At 43.7% G+C, this 25703-nt stretch overlaps 1 protein-coding gene across 3 annotated transcripts in view; it reads right to left on the bottom strand.

Annotated features, from left to right (window-relative positions):
* LOC130291381 (interleukin-13 receptor subunit alpha-1-like) overlaps positions 1-25703 on the bottom strand; it is a 134626-nt gene that overhangs the window by 4941 nt on the left and 103982 nt on the right. For all 3 annotated transcript variants that reach the window (XM_056540076.1, XM_056540077.1, XM_056540078.1), the window contains exons 8-10: positions 19288-19426; positions 13366-13456; positions 1077-1140 (exon numbers count right to left, since the gene is read on the bottom strand). In XM_056540076.1, the coding sequence (XP_056396051.1) occupies positions 1077-1140; positions 13366-13456; positions 19288-19426 (294 nt within the window). The remainder of the gene's footprint in view (positions 1-1076; positions 1141-13365; positions 13457-19287; positions 19427-25703) is intronic.

The raw sequence follows: 25703 nt of genomic DNA, 5'->3' as shown, positions 1-25703 counted from the left end.
CATATACAGCATTACACATGTTACATACAGGTAGGGCTGTATTTGCCATAAGGACCTGTGGGCGTGTGCCTGTGGCAGTATTGTTGAGAGGACAGCAAAAATACAATTATAAATACTTTTGATGTAGCAGAACTGGAGCAGAATAATAAAAGAAAACAAAACGCTGCCTAGGGCAGCACAAGCTGTAAATACAGACCTACATGGAGCAGCTCACTTTATCACCGACCCGGTAACTATTCAGAAGCTGTACTGTATGTATCACTGCACGCTGTACCCATGGTGACTGAGGTAGTGAGCAGCTATGTATATACTACAGTGTGTATCGCTGTCTACTATATTGCTGGCCCATTAAATGTACACCAGTAGGAGGCCATGCACAAAGTACTGTGTGCATTGCCGCTGTTTACATTACATTTTGCTGTAGCGATGCATACAGTGTGCATCACTGCTCAACTCACAGCTACTGGCCCGCTGTGCTTAAAAGAAGCACAGCAGGCCAGTAGCTGAAGCACAGCATGCCAGTGCGCACTGCCATGTTATAATTCCGCTAATTGCTGCAGTGATCTTCCGCCTTGGTCAGTAATAGGCTGAGTGATGTAAAGGGCCCGGGCTTGGACTTCTCCCTGGTACGAGGTCCTGGCCCATTACATCACAGTACATTATTATCATTATTAGTTCTGTGTAGGTACTCTGTGGCTTTGTACTGACCAGGAGCAACATTTTCTACAACATTTAAGATTACAGATGGGTGCCTCTGGAAGTCATGTTTCAAGATGTATAGGATAGGAAATGCAGAAGAAAAAAAAACCTTGGCAGCAGGTGCTCAGTAATCCTAGATAGGAAGTATAACACTCTGGTCACAAAGTGAGGAAGTTCAGCAACTTTATTCATGTACAGCAATGACTTGTTTTGGGGTTAATCCACCCCTTCAGATTGACACAGTTCCTGTATGGTGTCAATCTGAAGAAGGGGTGGATTAACCCTGAAACGTGTTACAGGGAAGATACTTGACCTAAAGTAGATACATTCTTAAAATGAAAGTGACTTGTAATAAGATCCACACAATCGACACTTACCTGAAGATCATTTTGGAACATCTTTCCAGGCTGAGGAATTGGAGGGAACACTAACATTTTCAATCTGTAAAGATAGTGGTTGATAAGTAGACATTAAACATTTTTTTTTTTTTTTTTTTAACTTTATTTTTTTGGATGAGATTTTGTAATTAGATTTCAAAGGGTCCTATAGAAAAATGAGTATGGATAATTATGCTATTTATAGGAGAATCAACATAGTAGTGGTAGATACAAGTAGCATAAAGTCACCAACTTTACTCCCTACAAGAAAGTGTATTTTGCATCTGAGTATGCCCCATAGCAGCTACTGTAGCTGCTATGGCTATAGTTTTCCTTATGCTCTGCATACAGAGACCATTTTATACAGTGAAGGAAAAATGTATTTGATCTTGATTTTGTGACCTCCGAGGTCGCAGGACTATCACTGGGAGGCCGTCAGCATGTCACAATTAGGTAAAGTGTTTTGAGATATTGTCCTATTATACGCTGACTAAACCTATATTGTAGGATTGTGTTATTGGCAACATTGTGATCTTTGTACTTATCCCAGAGATATCCTGCTCAGCTTCTTGTTGGTTTTTTTTTAAGGGTGGGTCATTTTATGGGTGTTTTTTCTACCTGTTTTGTATACATAATAAAGAATAAATTTTTTGAACATAATTTTGGGCTCATTTTGTAGGTTGTTTGAAAAAGAAATTAGTCTATTATTTAAATGTTAAGTTTATTTAAATATTGACTGACAGAATAACACAAAATATGAATTAATTTACGTTTTACTCAGTAAAAAGTATTTGATCCCCTATCAATCAGCAAGATTTCTGGTTCCAGGTGTCTTTCATACAGGTAATGAGCTGAGATTAGGAGCACTCTTAAAGGGAGTGCTTCTTATCTCAGCTTGTTACCTTTATTGAAGAAACACATCCACAGAAACAAGCAATCATTAAGTTTCCAAACATCTTGCCATGGCCAAGACCAAAGAGCTGTCCAAGGAACAAGATTCAAGATTGTAGAACTATAATGGGTTACCATGACTAAGCAGCTTGGTGAGAAGTTTACAACAGTTTGGTGCGATTATTCACAAATGAAAGAAACACAAAATGACTATGAATCTTCCTGGGTCAGAGACCTCCATGGGAGATCTCACCTCATGAAGTATCAATGATCATGAGAACGGTGAGGAATCAGACCAGAACTACATGGGAGAATCTTGCCACTGATCCCAAGGCAGCTGGGACCATAGTCACCAAGAAAACAATTGATACACTACGCCGTAAAGGACTGAAATCCTGCAGCACTTCAAAATCTTCTCAAGAAATCATTTGTAGAGGGCCATCTGAAGATTTCCAATGAACAACTAAGTGATTCGGAAGAGAACAGGGGAAAGTGTTGTGGTCAGATGAGACCAAAATCCAGCTCTTTGGCATTAACTCTACTCGCCGTGTTTGGAGGAGGAGGAATAATCTGATAGAAAATCTGTGGAGGGAGCTAAATGTTTGAGTAGCCAAAGTCAGCCTCCACATTTTATTGACTCAGGGTACATTCACAGGTACAGGATCTGCTGCATGTTTTTGCAGCTGATTTTGCTACCTTTTGACCATAATGGGTAGCAAAATTAGCAGCACATAATATGCAGCAAAAATATGCGTCAGAACCTGTCCCTGTGAACATACCGTTAGAGCGGGTCTGCAAAGAGGATTGGGACAAAATCCATTATGAAATGTGTGCAAACCTGGTGGCCAATTTTAGGAAAAGTCTGATCTTGGAGTGTCAACAAGGGTTTGCCACAAAGTACTACGCAAAGGGATCAAATACTTTGCAAAAAATAATTTGAAATGTGTTTTTCTGGATTTTTTTTGTCCGACCATTCCATTTATAGACTGATAATTTTTTTGTTAGTGGGCAGTACCTCCGCATTATGAGGAACTGTTCTAGTCTGCAGGTCAACAAGAAGCGATTTATCTGAGGACAAGATTCAGAAATAGGGGGTATCCTATGTCCTACGGTGTGCATATAAACATGCCCCAATGAATCCCCAGGAACACCTTCTAAGACCAAATGTGAGAGAGACTTCTAATGGTCAACCATGTATCATTAGGACATATGATAATGCAGCGGAAGAGATCAGGAGGTCCCTAGATAAGGACTGGGATGTACTAAGTCTGGATAAAGATCTCAGTGATGTATTAGGGGACAGGACACAAGTCCCGTATCGTAAGGGGCGGAGCATAGGGGATATCTTGGTGAGGACTCATCTGACACCAGCTAGGAGATCTGCTACAACCTGGCTTGATAACTACATAAACTACATACATCCATCTGGCTGCTTTAAAGGAGTACTCTGGTGTAAAACTTTTTTTTTTTAATCAACTGGTGCCAGAAAGTTTAAACAGACTTGTAAATTACTTCTATTAAAAAAATCTTAATCCTTCCAGTACGTATTAGCTGCTGAATACTACAGGGGAAATTATTTTCTTTTTGGAACACAGTGCTCTCTGCTGACATCATGACCACAGTGCTCTCTGTTGAAATCTCTGTCCATTTTAGGAACTGTCCACAGCAGCATATGTTTGCTATGGGGATTTTCTCCTACTCTGGACAGGTGTTAAAATGGACAGAGATGTCAGCAGAGAGCACTGTTGGCACGATTCGGCTTCCAGGTAGTGGATCCTCTGTGTCAGCGAGGGATTGGCGTGGACCGTGCTAGTGGACCGGTTCTAAGAGGCTACTGGTTTTCACCAGAGCCCGCCGCAAAGCGAGATGGTCTTGCTGCGGCAGTAGCAACCAGGTCGTATCCACTAGCAACGGCTCTACCTCGCTGACTGCTGAGAAGGCGTGGGACAGAAGGACTAGGCAGAGGCAAGGTCAGACGTAGCAGAAGGTCGGGGGCAGGCGGCAAGGTTCGTAGTCAGGATGGGTAGCAGAAGTTCAGGTACACAGGCTTTGGACAACACTAAACGCTTTCACTGGCACAAGGCAACAAGATCCGGCAAGGGAGTGCAAGGGAGGAGACTAGATATAGCCAGGGAACAGGTGGGAGCCAATTAAGCTAATTGGGCCAGGCACCAATCATTGGTGCACTGGCCCTTTAAGTCTCAGAGAGCTGGCGCGCGCGCGCCCTAGAGAGCGGAGCCGCGCGCGCCAGCACATGACAGCAGGGGACCGGGACGGGTAAGTGACCTGGGATGCGATTCGCGAGCGGGCGCGTCCCGCTGTGCGAATCGCATCCCCAACGGCCATGACAGTGCGGCGCTCCCGGTCAGCGGGACTGACCGGGGTGCTGCAGGGAGAAAGACGCCGTGAGCGCTCCGGGGAGGAGCGGGGACCCGGAGCGCTAGGCGTAACAGTACCCCCCCCTTAGGTCTCCCCTTCTCTTTGTCCAGTAACTGCCTCCCCTGGGATGAGGACACCGGGAAAGAATGGAGGGTTTCCTCAACGGCAGGCAGTACAGCAGGAGTGGGAATGGGGAGGGAGGGCAGAGGGCGAGGCCTGGCACGGGGCAGTGTGACACCAGGACGGGGGCCATGGGATGGCACAGAGGCTTGCCTGACGGGACTGGGAGGGGGGGAGAGGCACTTCCTGTGGCAGGCAGAGTCCCAGTTCCTGATCTCCCCGGTGGTCCAATCAATGGTGGGGGAATGAAGCCGGAGCCAAGGCAGACCGAGGAGAACCTCAGAGGTACAGTTGGGGAGAATGAAGAACTCAATCCTCTCAAGGTGGGGTCCAATAGACATGAGGAGGGGCTCTGTGCGGTAACGCACGGTGCAGTCCAATCTGGCTCCGTTGACCGCGGAAATGTAGAGCGGCTTGACGAGACGGGTCACCGGGATGCTGAATTTATTAACCAACGACTCCAAAATAAAATTTCCTGAGGCACCGGAGTCCAAGCAGGCCACGGCTGAGAGGGAGGAGCTGGCTGAAGAAGAAATCCGCACGGGTACCGTGAGACGTGGAGGAGCAGACTTGGAACCAAGAGACGCCACACCCACGTGAGCTGGGTGCGTGCGTGCGTTTCCCAGGCGTGGAGGACGGATAGGACAATCCACCAAGAAATGCTCGGTACTGGCACAGTAAAGACAGAGATTTTCTTCCCTACGGCGATTCCTCTCTTCCTGGGTCAGGCGAGACTTATCCACTTGCATGGCCTCCTCGGCGGGAGGCCCAGGCGTAGATTGCAACGGATACTGTGGGAGAGGTGCCCAGAGATCTAAGTCTTTTTCCTGGCGGAGCTCTTGGTGTCGCTCAGAAAAACGCATGTCAATGCGGGTAGCTAGATGGATGAGTTCTTGCAGATTGGCAGGAATCTCTCGTGCGGCCAGCACATCCTTGATGCGACTGGATAGGCCTTTTTTAAAGGTCGCGCAGAGAGCCTCGTTATTCCAGGATAATTCTGAAGCAAGAGTACGGAATTGTACGGCATACTCGCCAACGGAAGAATTACCCTGGACCAGGTTCAACAGGGCAGTCTCGGCAGAAGAAGCTCGGGCTGGCTCCTCGAAGACACTCCGGAGTTCAGTGAAGAAGGCCTGGACTGTGGCTGTGGCAGGATCATTGCGGTCCCAGAGCGGTGTGGCCCAAGACAAGGCCTTTCCTGAAAGAAGGCTTACTACGAACGCCACCTTAGACCGTTCTGAAGGAAACAAGTCCGACATCATCTCCATATGCAGGGAACACTGAGACAAAAATCCACGGCAGAGTCTGGAGTCCCCATCAAATTTGTCCGGCAGGGACAAGCGGAGGCTAGGAGCGGCCACTCGCTGCGGAGGAGGTGCAGGAGCTGGCGGAGGAGATGGTTGCTGCTGTAGCAGAGGCAGAAGTTGCTGTAACGTGGCGGTCAACTGCGACAGCTGCTGTCCTTGTTGGGCAATCTGCTGCGATTGCTGAGCGACCACCGTGGTAAGGTCAGCGAGACTTGGCAGTGGCACCTCAGCGGGATCCATGGCCGGATCTACTGTCACGATTCGGCTTCCAGGTAGTGGATCCTCTGTGTCAGCGAGGGATTGGCGTGGACCGTGCTAGTGGACCGGTTCTAAGAGGCTACTGGTTTTCACCAGAGCCCGCCGCAAAGCGGGATGGTCTTGCTGCGGCAGTAGCAACCAGGTCGTATCCACTAGCAACGGCTCTACCTCGCTGACTGCTGAGAAGGCGTGGGACAGAAGGACTAGGCAGAGGCAAGGTCAGACGTAGCAGAAGGTCGGGGGCAGGCGGCAAGGTTCGTAGTCAGGATGGGTAGCAGAAGTTCAGGTACACAGGCTTTGGACAACACTAAACGCTTTCACTGGCACAAGGCAACAAGATCCGGCAAGGGAGTGCAAGGGAGGAGACTAGATATAGCCAGGGAACAGGTGGGAGCCAATTAAGCTAATTGGGCCAGGCACCAATCATTGGTGCACTGGCCCTTTAAGTCTCAGAGAGCTGGCGCGCGCGCGCCCTAGAGAGCGGAGCCGCGCGCGCCAGCACATGACAGCAGGGGACCGGGACGGGTAAGTGACCTGGGATGCGATTCGCGAGCGGGCGCGTCCCGCTGTGCGAATCGCATCCCCAACGGCCATGACAGTGCGGCGCTCCCGGTCAGCGGGACTGACCGGGGTGCTGCAGGGAGAAAGACGCCGTGAGCGCTCCGGGGAGGAGCGGGGACCCGGAGCGCTAGGCGTAACAACTGTGTTCGTGATTCAGCAGAGAGCTCTGTGTTCCAAAAATAAAATAATTTCCTCTGTAGTAGTCAGCAGCTAATAAGTACTGGAAGGATTAAGGATTGTTTTTAATAGAAATAATTTGCAAATCTGTTTAACCAAAGTGGTGACAGAAGATCTAGAACACTGTAATTCTAAAATAAAACAGTTCATTAACTGTAGTACCAGAGCAGTGATATATGTAGCCCGATTCCCTTGTCCTCACCTATACGTGGGTAAAACTCTGAGAGAATTGCGGAAATGCATTCTCGAGCATATCGGGGACGTTCGGAATAAAAGGGATACACCTATTGCTATACACATGATGGAAAGTCACAGAGGAGAGGTACAGTGCATAGTGAAAGTATTCGGCCCCCTTGAACTTTTCGACCTTTTGCCACATTTCAGGCTTCAAACATAAAGATATAAAACTAATTTTTTTGTGAAGAATCAACAACAAGTGGGACACAATCATAAAGTGGAACGACATTTACTGGATATTTCAAACTTTATTAACAAATAAAAAACTGAAAAATTGGGCGTGCAAAATTATTCAGCCCCTTTACTTTCAGTGCAGCAAACTCTCTCCAGAAGTTCAGGGAGGATCTCTGAATGATCCAATGTTGACCTAAATGACTAATGATGATAAATAGAATCCACCTGTGTGTAATCAAGTCTCCGTATAAATGCACCTGCACTGTGATAGTCTCAGAGGTCCGTTTAAAGCGCAGAGAACAAGGAAAACACCAGGCAGGTCCGGGATACTGTTGTGGAGAAGTTTAAAGCCGGATTTGGATACAAAAAAGATTTCCCAATCTTTAAACATCCCAAGGAGCACTGTGCAAGCGATAATATTGAAATGGAAGGAGTATCAGACCACTGCAAATCTACGAAGACCTGACCATCCCTCTAAACTTTAAGCTCATACAAGCAGAAGACTGATCATAGATGCAGCCAAGAGGCCCATGATCACTCTGGAGGAACTGCAGAGATCTACAGCTGAGGTGGGAGACTATCCATAGGACAACAATCAGTCGGATACTGCACAAATCTGGCCTTTATGGAAGAGTGGCAAGAAGAAAGCTATTTCTTAACGATATCCATAAAAAGTGTCGTTTATAGTTTGCCACAAGCTACCTGGGAGACACACCAAACATGTGGAAGAAGGTGCTCTGGTGAGAGGAAACCAAAATCGAACTTTTTGGGAACAATGCAAAACGTTATGTTTGGCGTAAAAGCAACACTGCTCATCACCCTGAACACACCATCCCCACTGTAAAACATGGTTGTGGCAGCATCATGGTTTGGGCCTGCTTTTCTTCAGCAGGGACAGGGAAGATGGTTAAAATTGATGGGAAGATGGATGGAGCCAAATACAGGACCATTCTGGAAGAAAACCTGATGGAGTCTGCAAAAGACCTGAGACTGGGACGGAGATTTGTCTTCCAACAAGACAATGATCCAAAACATAAAGCAAAATCTACAATGGAATGGTTCACAAATAAATATATCCAAGTGTTAGAATGGCCAAGTCAAAGTCCAGACCTGAATCCAATTGGGAATTTGTGGAAAGAACTGAAAACTGCTGTTCACAAACGCTCTCCATCCAACCTCACTGAGCTCGAGCTGTTTTGCAAGGAGGAATGGGCAAAAGTTTCAGTCTCTCGATGTGCAAAACTGATAGAGACATACCCCAAGCGACTTACAGCTGTAATCGCAGCAAAAGGTGGCGCTACAAAGTATTAACTTAAGGGGGCTGAATAATTTTGCACGCCCATTTTTTCAGTTTTTTATTTGTTAAAAAAAGTTTTAAATATCCAATAAATTTCGTTCCACTTCATGATTGTTTCCCACTTGTTGATTCTTCACAAAAAATTACAATTTTATATCTTTATTTTTGAAGCCTGAAATGTGGCAAAAGGTCGAAAAGTTCAAGGGGGCCGAATACTTTCTCTATGCACTGTATACAACATCAGATTTAGAGGTATTGAGAAGGTACAGCGATCACCGAGAGAAGGTGATCTTGATAGAGTGCTACTCCCAAGGGAGTGCAAATGGATACATAGGCTCAAAACCTATGCCCCCTATGGATTGAACGAGAAATTATGGGTGAAGCCGCCTAGGTGTAGGGTATCTGGATAGGGTACAATAGGGAAGAACTGTCCATTAGGGCCCTGTTATACCCACCCCACATATACCATACTAGGGAGCTCCTCCCACCCTTATATATATATATATATATATATATATATATATATATATATAGTTCCACTGTGGTTGCTACCTATGTATCTTATTCCATAGGTTATAATGGACTATGGCACATTGACCCTCTATAGTCTAAGTATCGCTGACGTTTCCTAGTACCTTTTATTCCTTCCCCGTTATATCATATTTGGCCTCTTCTGAATCCGCTGTTTTACATGCTTCTAACTTAACTTTATATCAGGAATCTGATGAATTTATGGCTGTGTGCATTGTTTAGTTCCACACTTTAGATATACTGTCATAGACCAGCACATTGAGCATTATGACCATTGTTTTTACAAACCTGACACTATTCACGGAATGCAATGAGTTAACATATCCGCCTAGTACATGTAACTATGCACCATCCGTGGACGCGTCACCTGGAGAAGCAGGGTGGGCATGTGGGATATGACGTAACCCTTCTGGGTGGATATTACGTCAGATGCCGGCTTCTCCGACAGCGCGCTGGGCTGGAAGTCAGGCGGTCTCTTCGCCACTGCGAGAGTGCCCGCCAATGATTACTCTAGTTAGGAGTCACAGAACTGGTTACCAGCTGGAGGCCTTGAGACAGACTCTCGCTGGGAGTTGACTTCAAGAAATATACCCATACAGTTTATGTTTTCTTTACTTTGTCTATGCTATAATTAAGAGCTGGACATTAACGCATACCCTGTGATTCATAATATATGTCTGGTTTATATTCGTTTTAGGGCTTTAACTAACAGACCCTGATAGCGCATTTCATACTCCTCAAGCTTAAAAAAACTCCCTGATGACATCGCAGAAAAAGGTGATAGAAACGCATTTGGAGAACCAGTCAGCCGAATTGGATGACTGAGGGAGTGTTTTTGGAGATAGTCTTTATGAGACTGTCCGGGATGTGCTCTTGATCTAATACTTGCACTCCGGAGCAGCATTATTATTTATTTCTTAACAGCTCTTATAATTAATTATTAGAAGTACCATATATACAGCACTTGAAACACTGAGTTTACTTTATATTTTAATATAACCAATAAAAGGTACATTTTAGGCACCTCTTTATACTGGTATTGTTCAGCTGGTGTTACAGTTAGTGGGCATACAAACAAATCAGCAAAGGGATCAAATATTTTTTACTTTCACTGTATTAGCAAATATACACACTACATCATTTAAACCTAATTCTAAGACCCCTCAAAACTTATGTGCAATATGATGGTAAATCTAGACTATATTTTTTAAAACAAATAAACGTACGCTTTTAGTGTAAATTTTGAGCACCGCTTCGGGGGTTGTCTGGTATTATCAGAAAATACTTTAAGGACTGGAGCAGTATAAAAGAGAAAATAACACTGTAGTAGCCTAATCGAACCCCCCCCCCCCATAATCCTTGGTGATCCCCCTCAATCAGTGATGGACTGATGGCATTTCCAACAATTTTTTGTGTCATGGACACAAAGGCCTTGTGAATGTTGGAACAGCAATGAAAGTGGATCTGTGTGGAAGTAACACCTATTTTGTGGGCAGGTTTGTCTCTCTCTTTTTTATTTTATTTTTTTCTTTAAAAAAATAAATAAAAAAATAGCATTTCCACTGGACAACTTCTTCACATGCCAAATTCAGCATATCTCAGCATTGATTCAGTAAAGGGTGTCACGAAAAACCCTTACGGCAGAAATCACACAGAGCTATAAATGAAATTAAGAACCAGTTCATCCTGCTGAATGTCAACTAGGAGGTGCCTTAGAACTATGAAACCTGAAACATAAGTAACTTCACAGATTGCTGAGAATAGGGGCCAGGATCAATTTGCAAAGTATTTATTCCATTTGCGGAATTCCAACTGGACTGCATTACCGAGGTCCAACCGAATTTCGGCAGTGCCTGTGGCAGACATAATTTCCTCATTTCTCCAGGCAGAAATTCAGCAGTGTGGATGGGCCCTTAGCGAGGCCTTGGGCAAAATTAAAAGTCGGTACCCAAATACTGAAATATCGTACCAACAATATAGTCACATTTTATATACTATTGTCAGTCAGCATACAAAAGACTAGCATTAACAATAATACCTTTATGAAAGACGTAAATAACACCATCACAATAGGAACACTATCACTACTACTAAATTGTGACTGAATAACACCAGGAATGCAGTAGTGATAGTTAAGCCCCCAATAATGAAGGTAGTTAACCGCAGTAGGTAGGTATGTTTTACCCTTAGAGAAATAGGCCCCCTGATACATAAGTCCCCCCAGTTAGGAATGTAAGTTCCCCTAGCAACTCAGTATGTCCTACCAGAAGGTAGGCATTTAGAGATCCTCCAGTAGGTAGATAGGGCTCCTTGTATGTCCCCAACATTAGGTAGGTAGGCTTCCCTTCTCAATAATAATCAGACCCTCAACTGAGCCAGCAATAATAATAAAAATAATAAATGAAATAATAAATAACTCTCCACACTCCCATGAGGATCAGAAAGGACTGCTCCTTATCCTTTTCCTCTGTTCTGGAGGAGGCATGTTATGAATTACATCATTGAACACTCCTTCACTAAAAAGGTGTCTCCCAGTGTCTTAGGTGCCACAAACTTTACACTGCCTGTGGCTAGAAGAGTTAATTGAAGGAGCTCAATGACTTACTTACAGCTGATAGTGATGGTCTAAAGTCTCAGAATCCAGGGCAACAGACCCGTTCCCTAGATCACAAGGAGGCCCCTGCAATTGCGTAGGTTGTTACCCCCTAACACCGGCCCTTCTGACAAGAGCCAAATTGTGGCAGCTAGATGACTGGTCAGAACATCTGCAAAATGGTAAATTTGCTAATTTGTTTGACTTTCTTTAACCATTTCATTTGCAAAACATTTTATTATCTGAACTACCTCTTTCTGACTTGGCCTCCAAATTCCCTTATGTTTGTGCGATTTGCTAGAAAGACCAGTTCAATCCATGACCATGAAATCCACATTTAACAACTTACAAGACTTAAATGATCTGGTGCTAGTGTCTTCATGACAGATACCACAGGACACCTTTGGAGGACTTGTGCTGTCTATACTTTGAAGGGTCAGAGCTGTTTTGGTGGCACAAGGGGGGCGTACACAACATTAGGCAGGTAATATTATGGCTGATTGTTGAATGTACCTTCATATACATAAAACATAATACAGACGCAAATCAACAAAGGAACAGAATTCTCCAATGGTCCCTGGTGGTCTTTGTTTACAAGCTGTGGACACTTGACCACTGTAGCAAATTGCAGTGGTCCCACAACATACGATGGTAATCTGTTCCAAATGGACCATCGTTTGTTGAAACCATCGTATGTTGAGGGATCCGTGCAATGTAAAGTATAGGACAGTGGTCTACACCATGCAGACCTCCAGATGTTGCAAAACTACAACACCCAGGATGCCCGGACAGCCGTTGGCTGTCCGGGCATGCTGGGAGTTGTAGTTTTGCAACATCTGGAGGTTCGCAGGTTGAAGACCACTGGTATTGGAGGTTATACTCACCTGTCCCCGCCGCTCCGGACCGTCACCGCTCGTCACCACTGAGCTGGATGTCTCCTTCCATCGCTGTCACCCAAGGTGTTCACGATGCTCCGGCAAGACCTCTGCTTCCCCAGCATCCTCGCTCTCCGTCGCCGCCATCACGTCGCTACGCACGCCGCTCCTATTCAATGATGGGACAGCGTGCGCAGCGACGTGATGACGATGATGGAGAGCGCCGACGATGCAGGGGATCCCGAAGAGGACGATCCGGAGCCCCGAGGACAGGTAAGTGATCGTAAGCGGACCACACGGGGCACCGTAAACGGCTATCCGGTGGCAGCTGAAGCAGTGTGCGCTGCCGGATAGCCGTTTATGTGATGGCCCCGACATACAAAAGCATCGTATGTTGATGCTGCCTTCAACATGCGATGGCCTCTGAGAGGTGATCGTATGCTGAAATGATCGTATGTCAGGGCCATCGAAGGTCGGGGGGGGGGTCACTGTAGTAGTGTCAGCAATCTACAGGCATCACCTATCAGCAGTAAGCCGTGATGTCAATATGCATTTATCATATCCACAGAAACCAGTGATAGCAGCTTGTAAATAAAGACTGACAGTCTATTTATTTATTTTTTTCAGAAACCGGACAACAAATTGCTAGATGCATAGGATATAGTACGTTACTTACAATACACACAAAAAAAGAATTCACATACTGCCAGACTGTGCCCATATAGTAACATCCATTTCCCATATAATGCTACACACTTTCCACAAAGTATACATAAGTATACATAGAATATAGACTTGTACAGTAATGTCATAGTAGTGTGGCCCACATTGAGTGATACAGTGTCAAATGTTCTTAGACTAAACAAAAAGAAAAAAAAATGTTTTTTACCTTTTCATGAAGACCAGCAGTATGACGACAAGGACAATGACAACAACTGGGACTAGAATGAGTGACAATAAAGGTGTAATGGTGCCTTTGCCTGCAAAATGGTAATATATAACCAGGTCAGAAATCTAGTCACTAGAAACACTCTTATAATTTAATAATAAAAATAATCATTATAATATATATTTATATAGTGCCAACAGGTTCCACAGCACTACAATTTTCTGGGTTCAAATAAAGACAAATATCAGACATTACAATATTACACAATGAATAATCAGGAGGAGTGAGGGCCCAGCTCAATTTTTCTTACTAAAATGAGGAAAATTGGTTTCTATCTCATGTTTTTTTCCCCTTCTCTGGATCAATGGTAACATAATAGGCTGAACTGCCTGTATGTATGTTTTTTTGTTTTTTTTTGCACCTTACAAATTATGTAAATATAACAACGCCACACTAGCCCCACCACAGGTGATGTGTGGTACTGCAGCTCATCCCCAACTGGCATAATCTTAGAGCACAGCAGAAGCTGAACAGATTCATACATAGCTCAGTGTAAAAAAATTTACAAGTATAATGCGTAAATTAGTAACTGAAATCCATGCTTGTTTTAGGTCCAGGAGTCCAGTGGGCGGTCCCACTGGGCTCCTAACAAGCAAGGACTTCAATTAAGAAGGTACAAAACATTTGAATCTTTATACAAATCTATATATGAATCTGTACAGTTCTTCTTGCCTTGTACTATTATGCTGGAAGATAGGTTCCCTTTCACTGTAGTACCATATTTAATTCATGGACAGATGTGGCTACGTTTTCCTAAACTCGACTTGCCTGGTCACATGATGTTACTTTTACTGGTCCTGTTATGCCATCATCTCACTCTGTTCTCTGGCATTAATGTTTGCAGGGGACCGTGTGATGACAGGAGCCAATGTGTCCTGGCCGACTGTTCATCCCTTTGTTCCATCACCTCTGACTTGCCACCTCCAGTCCTGCACTAGGCACAGAATGGAGTAAAAAGTTTGTAACTCTTTAACCTCTTGGGGGCGCAGGGCGTATGCATACGTCCTTTATCCCCGATCCTTAAGGACCCAGGGTGTACCTGTATGCCCGTGGGAATTCTGGTCCCTGTCACTCGCCAAGTGAGGACCAGATCGGGAAGCCTGCTGAAATCATTCAGAAGGCATCCGTGCAAACACCTGGGAGACCCCCCCCCCCCCCCCCACCATGTTGGCGATTGCTGCAAATCGCCGGTCAATTCAGACCGGAAATCTGCGGCGATTCCGGGTCACACGGGTCTCCGGTGACCCGGAAAATAAAGAGGATCCTAAACCCCCTGAAGGGATAGGAGTGAGGTGGCAGGGTCTTATCCCTTCTATTGGTCGGTCAGAAGTGACTGACCAATAGCAGATCGGGGGGGGTGTTAAAGTTCGTTCCCCCGCTCTGGGATTTGTAGTTTTGCAACATCTGTAGGGCCACAGTCTGGAGATCACTGTGCTGTTGTCCCTAAACCATGGCCCTCTAAATCTTGCAAAACTACAACTCCCAGCATGCACGAACAGCAAACTGCTGTCTCGGCATGCTGGGAGTTGTAGTTACATGCCACCAGCTGTTACATAACTACAACTCTTAGCATGTGCAGTCTGTCAGTGCATGCTGGGAGTTGTAGTTTTGCAACAGCTGGAGGTTGGGGGGGGGGGGGGGGGAGGTTTACAGTGAGTTTCCTGCTTCAAGTTTGAGCTGCGCCTAATTTTCCACCGCAGCTCAGACTCCTAGCGGGTAACTCAACGTAACCCCCCCGCCAGTGCAAATGTACCCTAAAAACACTACACAAAATAAAGGGTAAAACACTACATATACACACGCTTACACTGTACCCCCCCTTCCCCCCCCAATAAAAATTAAAAACGTCTCGTACGGCAGTGTTTCCAAAATGGAGCCTCCAGCTGTTGCAAAACAACTCCCAGCATTGTCGGACAGCAACTGACTGTCCAGGCATGCTGGGAATTTAGCAACAGCTGGAGGCACCCTGTTTGGGAATCACTGACGTAGAATATTTTTGGGTTCGCCCCTATGCAAATCCCTAATTTATGCCTCAAATGTGCATGGCGCTCTCTCACTTCGGAGCCCTGTTGTATTTCAAGGAAACAGTTTAGGGCCACAAATGGGGTATTTCTGTACTCTGGAGCAATTGCGTTACAAATTTTGGGGGGCTTTTTCTCCTTTTACCCCATATGAAAAAGAAAAGTTTGGGTCTATACCAGCCTGTTAGTGTAAAAAACATTTTTACACTAACATGCTGGGGTTGCCCCATACTTTTCATTTTCACAAGAGGTAAAAGGAAAAGTAGACCCCCCACGTGTGACCCCCATTTTGGAAACTACACCAACAAGGGGTATAGTAAGCGTTAACACCCCACAGCTGTTTGATGAATTTTCTTTAAAGTTGGATAAAAAAATAAATAAAAAATATTTCACAAAAATGTTGGTGTTACCCTAATTTTTTATTTTCACAAGGGAAAATAGGAAAAAGACCCCCAAAATTTGTAACCCCATTTCTTCTGAGTAATAACATATCCCATATGTCGATGTAAAGTGCTCTGCGGATGCACCACAATGCTCAGAAGAGAAGGAGCGCCATTGGGCTTTTGGAGAGAAAATTTGTCTGGAATTGAAGGCCATGTGTGTTCACAAAGCCTCTATAGTGCCAGAACAATGGACCCCCCACATGTGTCCCCATTTTGGAAACTACATCCCTTACGTAATGTAATAAGGAGTAGATTGAAAATTTACGCCCCACAGGTGTCTGACAGATTTTTTGAACAGAGGTCCGTGAAAATGAAAAAATTTATTTTTCATTTGCACAGCCCACTGTTCCAAAGATCTGTCAAACGCCAGTGTGGTGTCAATGCTCACTGCACCCCTTATTAAATTCTGTGAGTGGATTAGTTTCCAAAATGGCATCACACGTGGGGGGTCCACTGTTCTGGCACCATGGGGGCTTTGTAAACGCCCATGGCCCCCAACTTCCATTCCAAATTCTCTCTCCAAAACTCAATGGGGCTCCTTCTCTTCTGAGTATTGTAGTTCACCTGCAGAACACTTTACATACACACATGGGGTATTTTCATACTCAAAAAAAATGGTGTTACAAATTTTGGGGGGCATTTTCTATTTCCCTTGTAAAAATTTAAAATTTATGGAAAAAAACAGCATTTTAGTGAATTTTTTTTCATTTACACATCCGACTTTAATGAAAAGTCATCAAACACCTGTGTGGTGTTAAGGCTCACTGTACCGCTTGTTATGTTCCTTGAGGGGTGTAGTTTCCAAAATAATATGCCATGTGTTTTTTTTTTTTTTTTTGCAGTCCTGGCACCATAGGGGCTTCCTAAATGCGACATTCCCCCCAAAAACCATTTCAGCAGAGCATTGATATCCACACATGGGATATTTCCATACTCAGAAGAGATGGGGTTACAAATTATGGGGTCACAAATGTTCTCCTATTACCCCTTGTAATCATTTAAACTTTGGGGGGGGGGGGGGAACAGTATTAGTGCCAAAAAAATTTTTTTTTTCATTTACACTGACAACTTTTCATTAAAGTTGGATAACACCTGTGGGGTGTTAAGGCTCACTGTACCCCTTGTTACGTACCTTGAGGGGGGGGGGGGGTAGTTTCCAAAATAGTATGCCATGTGTTTTTTTTTTTTTTTGCTGTTCTGGCACAATAGGGGCTTCCTAAATGTGGCATGCCCCCCAAAAATCATTTCAGCAAAATTAGCTTTCCTTCTCTTCTGAGCATTGTAGTTCGCCCGCAGTGCACTTAACGTCCACATATGGGGTATTTCCATTCTCAGAAAAGATGGGGTTACAATTTTTGGGGGGCATTTTCTCCGATTATCCCTTGTAAAATGTATAATTTGGGGAAAACCCAGCATTTTTGTGGAAAAAAAAATCATTTACACATCCAACCTAAATGAAAAGTTGTTAAACACCTGTGGGGTGTTAAGGCTCACTGTACCCCTTGTTACGTTCCTTGAGGGGTTTAGTTTCCAAAATAGTATGCCATGTGGTTTTTCTTAGCTATTCTGGCACTATAGGGGCTTCCTAAATGCGACATGGCCCCCAAAAACCATTTCAGCTAAATTTGCTTTCCAAAAGCCAAATGTGACTCCTTCTCTTCTGAGCATTGTAGTTCGCCCGCAGTGCACTTGACGTCCACACATGGGGTATTTCCATTCTCTGAAGAGATGGGGGGTCACAAATTTTGGGGGGCATTTTCTTCAATCACCTCTTGTAAAATGTATAATTTGGGGAAAAAAATGCATTTTAGTGAAAAAAAAATGTTTTCATTTACACATTTGACTTTAACAAAAATACGTCAAACACCTGTGGGGTGTTAAGGCTCACTGGACCCCTTGTTACGTTCCTTGAGGGGTGTAGTTTCCAAAATAGTGTGCCCTGTGTTTTTTTTTTTTTTTGCTGTTCTGGCACCATAGGGGCTTTCTAAATGCGATGGAATTATGTGCTAAATTTATCAATCAAGTGCAAAGAGTTTTATAAATTGAGGGCAAATATAGTAATCTCCTCATACCTCCACTCTATATTTGCATTAAAAATATGGTCATTGCGCAAAATTTCTGCGGGTAAATAAAATGTACGCAGTTAATAAGTTTGGGCGTACTAAATATGTCACTCCAAGGTACACCGAAACCTACACATCTGGAGGAAATGCTCCACCAGCATGTACTAAAAAAAAAAAGATGCAAAAAAACAGCTTGCGCAAAATCTAGCGCAAAAATTTTAACACAAAACAGGGGTAAAATCTTTGATACATGTCCCCCATGGTGTATATCTACTATATATCCTGATCCCATAAGCCAGTGATCCACAACCAGTCTCCTTCCAGCTGTTGAAAAACAAAAATTCCCAGCTTGCCTGAACTTGCTGGAAGTTGTAGTTTTGCAACAGCTGTGGGTTCACTGATTGGGAGGAACTGCCCTAGAGATAGCAGATGCAGCTAGAAGGGGAGGGATCTGTGAGCTAGTAGGAGGGATCTGGTAGATGATGATGTCATCTTGTAGTTTACAGAAAGTCAGACCCACAACTGACATCCTGTTCTGACCATTAAAGGGGTTATCCAGGAAATTTTATTAAATTTTTTATATATATCAATTGGCTCCAGGAAGTTAAACAGATTTGTAAATTACTTCTATTAAAACATCTTAACCCTTTCAGTACTTATGAGTTTCTGAAGTTGAGTTGTTCTTTTCTGTCTAAATCCTCTCTGATGACACGTGTCTCGGGAAGCGCCCAGTTTAGAAGAGGTTTGCTATGGGGATTTGCTTCTAAACTGGGCGGTTCCCGAGACACGTGTCATCAGAGAGCACTTAGAAAGAAAAGAACAACTCAACTTCAGAAGCTCATAAGTACTGTTAGGATTAAAAAAATTAATAGAAGTAATTTACAAATCTGTTTAACTTTCTGGAGCCAGTTGATATATAAAAAAAAAGTTTTTTCCTGGATAACCCCTTTAAGCACTGGAAAATTTTGAGAGTCAGACTGGTGATCAGTCACATGACCAAGGTATAATATTGAAACGTATAGATGCAACTGTGCTGGAATCAAACAAAGGTGCTGTACGACTAGTAATAGTGAGTGTGCATGGGCAAAAAGAAAAACAATGAAACCAGGAGTGCTTTGTAAGGGTCTATAACAGTGGTCTTCAACCTGCGGACCTCCAGATGTTGCAAAACTACAACTCCCAGCATGCCCGGACAGCCAACGGCTGTCCGAGCATGCTGGGAGTTGTAGTTTTGCAACATCTGGAGGTCCGCAGGTTGAAGACCACTGGTCTATAAGGATGCCCACTATAACAAATGCCCATTATTACAGGTTATATACTTAAATTGTACTTTACCTGGAACTGTCCATTCCTCACTCCAGTCACTCCAAAGTGAACTGTCACTTGTGTATTCTGACAACCTAACCCGTATTTTGACTCTCATGGGGTCAAAACTGTTGGGGACCTGAACTTGCTTACTGCAGTCACCCTCAACCTGAAAACAATAGATTTTAATAACAAGATCCACAATTATTAATAAAAAATCCCCAAAACAACTATTTGCAAGTATAATTTTAGAATATATAATTTAATTCAATGACTTTCTAGGTAGAAAAATTGATTTAATTTGTTTTCCTATTTTTCGAGATTTAATGCAGCATAGTGCAGGCATATGTTAATGGCACTGATAATATAAATTGTTATAAAATAAACAGATAAACCATTGACATGCATTTAAAAAACAAACAAGCATTTCTTTTAAGAGGAAATGTACTAGATTGGATTCCCCCAATTGATCTGCTTCCATTTATACCATGGTCTTATTTGCAGAACATTAAAGAGCAGGTGTGTATTTGTCATGGACAGGAATATATTTTAGGTATGTATATGTGTAGCTTGAGAGTTGCATTATATTCTAGAACACTGTTTCCCAACCAGGGTGCCTCCAGCTGTTGCAAATCTACAACTCCCAGCATACCTGGACATCCTAAGGCTGTGTGGCCATGCTGGGAATCATAGTTTATCCAGAGCTGGAGGTACTCTGGTTAGGACACAGTGTTCTAGACAATATTCGGTCGTGTTTAAAGAGGACCCATCTATCCCTAACCCCCTCCCTGCCTTTAAATTTTGTTTTACTATATTAAAAATGCCTTTTTGTCTTCCTAGTAGCGTGCTCACTTACCAGGCAGACTTCCCCAGCAGGCATGATGTCACTGATGCCTGCTGGGGGGGCAGACTTCCGCCCTTAGTTCACCTAAACAGGGTGCCTCCAGCTGTTTCACCACTACAACTCCCAGCTTGCCCTGACATCTATTGGCTGTCAGGGCATGCTGGGAATTGTAGTGGTGAAACAGCTGGAGGCACCCTGTGTTGAAAACAATAAGTTAGGGCCATGGCCGTGGCGGTCATCCCCTGTGGGCTTGGTGTCGCGGAGGTAGTGGAAGTTGCTCGACGTTACGCCAGTGTTAGGTGTGGGACTTACTCTGACTAGGTGGGCTTGTACTTTTTGATCAAAATGTATACTAACAACCAGTTAATTTTTGAAATTATGCTGAGAAGCAATTAGATCAAAATAAAAATGGTGAATGTGCGGCTGTGTTTCTCTATTTTTGTTGTACATTTATATTTATTCTGTAGGTTAATGCGATTAAAACTATACCCAATTTATATACCGTATATACTCGAGTATAAGCCGACCCGAGTATAAGCCGAGACCCCTAATTTCAACCCAAAATCCCAGGAAAAGTTATTGACTCGAGTATAAGCCTAGGGTGGGAAATACCTCATCCCCCCTGTCATCATCCAGACCCGTCATTAACATCCTCATCATCATCCCCTTGTCATCATCCCACACATCCCCCCTTCATCATCCTCTTATCATCCCACACATCCCCCCTTCATCATTCCCTTATCATCCCACACATCCCCCCTTCATCATCCCCTTGTCATCATCCCACACATCCCCCCTTCATCATCCCCTTATCATCCCACACCCCCCCCCTTCATCATCCCCACCCCCCTTCATCATCCCCACACCCCCCCTTCATCATCCTCTTCTCATCATTCGCCCTCAGTGGTCTTCAACCTGCGGACCTCCAGAGGTTTCAAAACTACAACTCCCAGCAAGCCCGGGCAGCCATCTGCTGTCCGGGCTTGCTGGGAGTTGTAGTTTTGAAACCTCCGGAGGTCCGCAGGTTGAAGACCACTGCGGCCTTCAACATCATCCAGCCCCCTCTCACCCCCTTTAGTTCTGAGTACTCACCTCCGCTCGGCGCTGGTCCGGTCCTGCAGGGCTGTCCGGTGAGGAGGTGGTCCGGTGAGGAGGTGGTCCGGGCTGCTATCTTCACCGGGGGCGCCTCTTCTCCGCGCTTCCGGCCCGGAATAGAGGCGTTGCCTTGACAATGACGCAGAATTACGTTGGCAATGAACGCACCTCTGCGTCGTTGTCACGGCAACGTGACTATTCTGAGGCCGGGCCCGAAGCGCTTAGAAGAGGCCTCCCCGGTGAAGATAGCAGCCCGGAACACTATCCCACCGGACCACCTCCTCACCGGACAGTCCTGCAGGACCGGACCAGCGCCGAGCGGAGGTGAGTATTCAGAACTAAAGGAGGTGAGAGGGGGCTGGATGATGTTGAAGGCCGCAGTGGTCTTCAACCTGCGGACCTCCGGAGGTTTCAAAACTACAACTCCCAGCAAGCCCGGACAGCCGATGGCTGCCCGGGCTTGCTGGGAGTTGTAGTTTTGAAACCTCTGGAGGTCCGCAGGTTGAAGACCACTGCGGGTGGGGGAGTTCACTCGAGTATAAGCCGAGGGGGGTGTTTTCAGCACGAAAAATCGTGCTGAAAAACTCGGCCTATACTCGAGTATATACGGTAGTTTATTTTAGTTATTATTGTACAATTTTTTTTTTTACAAAATTGGTATGCATAACATTTAAATTTTATGACCCCTATAACTTTTTTATTTTTCTGTATACAGGGATGTATGAGGCACATTTTTTGTGCTGTGATCTGTAGTTTTCATCTGTACTATTTTAGCTTTGATGTTACTTTTTGATCACTTTTTATTCTGATATAAGATGTGATAAAAAATCTGTATGGTTGGTGTTTGGTATTTTTTTACATTTACGCCGTTTTCTGGCTTTTTTTTCAAATCTCATAGGGAATTTTAATATGCAATCATTAGATTGCATTTACTGTATGATGCTATGCCTACAGTAAGTTCGGCAATCCACTGATATAGCCTGACTAAGCCAGGCTACATCATTGATTTGGCGATCAGTCGGCCGGAGGTAGATAAGGGTACCCTCCTCCACCATTTTGGGCTCCACTGAGCTGCCGGCATCTTCCATTTTCACTTTAGACGCCATAATCGGCATTGATCACAGTGTCGGGCATAAGCAGTGAGTGTGAGGCCAATGATATTAGCTGACAATCGCTGCTCTGAAGCGATCACAGCTCCTGCACTTGCTTCAAAACCGCTTAAGGATTCAGGGCGCCCTTGGTCATTAAAGGACAACTCTAGTGGAACACTTTTATATATGCCCAGGCCTCAAAAATAAACAAAATAAACTTATAGATACCTTCCTATGAGCTCACGATCCGGCAGTGCTGACCTCATTCCACTTCCTGGGGACGGGGATTCCGCAGAGCCGTCGGCGTATCACCGGCCGCAGTGATGTCCCGCCCTGGCCTGTGATAGGCTGAGCCCACTGTCATGTAAGGAGCTCTGGCCAGCTTCTTACATGACAGTGGGCTCAGCCTAACACAGGCCGGGGCGGGACATGGCTGCGGCCGGTGATACGCCGACGGCTCTGTGGCGTCCCCGTCCCCAGGAAGTGGAATGAGGTCAGCACTGCCGGATCACGGGACCTGTGCCGGACCAACGGGGGCTTGTAGGAAGGTATGTATATGTTTATTTTTGAGGCACAGGAATATATAAAAGTTTTCCACTACAGTTGTCCTTTAAGTACCTGGATGCAAGGGTGTACCTGTATGCCCTTCATCCTTAACAGGTTAAATAGCTTAGGGTGCCCAGATAACACTTTTCTTTTTACAGTTTCTTGATACGCCCCTTCTGTTCCTGCGATATGAGGGTTTATAGTTAGTCTGACAATTCAGGGAATCCGTCAGATGGATGTGAATTTAATTTAAATAATGTCTAAAAAAAAATGTTCTATCATTTCCCTAGTGCCAGAATTAATATAAATAATGTCATCTCTCATGAAGCTGTTATGTTACAGAGAGGAACAGGCAGGGCTGTCCCCTGTCCCCCCTCCTTTTCTCTATTTTTATTGAGCCCCTTGCTCAGATTATAAGGAAGTCAGAGATATTTGAGGGGTTCAATATCAATGGGAAAAATAAGAAAATACTGCTATATGAAGACGACGTGGTATTATTTATATCGGATCGGGTGAAGAGAAATGTAATGGAGTTGATAATAGAATATGGGAAACATTCCGGCTTCCAGATTAATTGCAGAAAATTGGGATTATTAATTCTGGAGGGTGAGAGACAAGGGATTCCAGAAGAGGTGCATGTTCTACAGGAAAATGAGTCCCTGGAGTATCTTGGGATGAAAATATCTAAGAAAACAGAGGTTTTTGCCCAACTAAATGTTAGACCATTAATTCACAAAGTGAGGACGAAAATACAAATCTGGAATAAACTTCCCATTAATATGGCAGTGAGAATTAATTTTAATAAAGATGATCATTTCCCTATGGTTTTACACGTGATTAGGGCAGCACTAATATGGTCGGGGGAACATTTTTTTTTTTAAAGAATTCAAGTTGAGATTAATCATTTACTATGGGATAGGAAACATGCATGAATGAAGCAAGGATTCCTAAGCCCCCCAATAGAAAAAGGAGGAATTGGAACACCAAATTTGCAATTATATTAAATAGCTGCACAAATCGAATATATGGGGAGTGAGGATGGAACACTACAGGATTTTTTTTTTTGCAAAATTTGGGAGTATAGGAGGCACTACACTGGAATTAATAGAAAGCGGTAAATGTATGCACACAAGAGTTAAAAGGATCCCTACTTGTAATATGTTAAACAGAGTATGGAAATACACTAGACAGTTACTTGACATAAAAGGGAGTCGACAGCACACTTTGGTTTGGGATAATAGGAATTTGCCAGAATTTTTTTTAATTAAAATAATACGTAAATTGGGAAAATAAGGGAATTAAGAGAGTAAATAATTTAAAAGTAAATAATAAGAAAGAAGATTGGAATGTTAGTGAATTTATTGTTTAACGGGGTAGTTTCTTCCTTTATACTCAAGTGAGGATTGCTTTTGAGAAAGAGAGGAACAACCCTAGATGGGAAATATGTAAACATGAGTTAATGGACTATATATTTAGTATACAGACAACATCGAAAAAAGTACTGGACAAGGTCTATAAAGGTCTGGTAAATGCTTATCTGGATAGAATTGGACCTAAAAGTAGACAAAAATTGTCACTGGAAATGGGAAGGATAAAGAAAGAAGAATGGTGGGAGGTGTTTAACCCCTTAAGGACCCAGCCCATTTTTACCTTAAGGACCCAAGCATTTTTTGCACATCTGTCAATGTCACTTTAACCCCTTAAGAACTCTGGGTTTTTCCGTTTTTTACTTTCGTTTTTTCCTCCTTACCTTTAAAAAAAATCATAATTCTTTCAATTTTGCACCAGCATGGGATAACACCAGCATTTGACCCCTTAAGGACGCAGGGTTTTTTAGTTTTAGCATTTTCGTTTTTTCCTCCTTACCTTTTAAAAATCATAACCCTTTCTATTTTCCACCTAAAAATCCATATTATGGCTTATATTTTGCATCACCAATTCTACTTTGCAGTGACATTAGTCATTTTACCCAAAAATCCACGGCAAAATGGAAAAAAAATTGTGCGACAAAATCGTAAAAACGCAATTTTGTAACTTTTGGGGTCTTCTGTTTCTACGCAGTGGATATTTCGGTAAAAATGATACCTTATCGTTATTCTGTAGGTCCATACGGTTAAAATGATACCCTACTTATATAGGTTTGATTTTGTTGTACTTCTGGAAAAAATCATAACTACAAGCAGAAAAATTTATACGTTTAAAAATGTCCTCTTCTGACCCCTATAACTTTTTTATTTTTCCACGTACAGGGCGGAATGAGGGCTCATTTTTTGTGCCGTGATCTGAAGTTTTTATCGGTACTATTTTTGCTTTGACCTGACTTTTTTTTCATTTTTTAATGGTATAAAAAGTGACCAAAAATAAGCTATTTTGGATTTTTTTTACATGTACGCTATTGACCGTGTGGTTCAGTTAACGATATAATTTAATAGTTCGGACATTTACGCATGCGACGATACCATATATGTTTATTTTTATTTACACTGTTTTATTTTTTTATGGGAAAAGGGGGGTGATTCAAACTTTTATTAGGGAAGGGGTTAAATGATCTTTATTAACACTTTTTTTTAACTTATTTTTTTGCAATGTTATAGCTCCCATAGGGACCTATAACACTGCACACACTGATCTTTTACACAGATCACTGACGTGTATTAACACGCCTGTGATCAGTGTTATCGGCGCTTGACTGCTCCTGCCTGGATCTCAGGCACAGAGCAGTTATTCGCCGATCGAACACAGAGGAGGAAGGTAAGGTCCCTCCCGGTGTCTTGTAAGCTGTTCGGGATGCCGCAATTTCACTGCGGTGGTCCCGAACATACCGACTGAGCAGTATATACATATGGATACCGTATGTATTGGGGTATACC

The sequence above is a fragment of the Hyla sarda genome, chromosome 9 (genome assembly GCF_029499605.1).
Source record: "Hyla sarda isolate aHylSar1 chromosome 9, aHylSar1.hap1, whole genome shotgun sequence".
Lineage (NCBI taxonomy): Eukaryota > Metazoa > Chordata > Amphibia > Anura > Hylidae > Hyla > Hyla sarda.
This window is presented reverse-complemented; position numbering and strand designations above follow the sequence as displayed.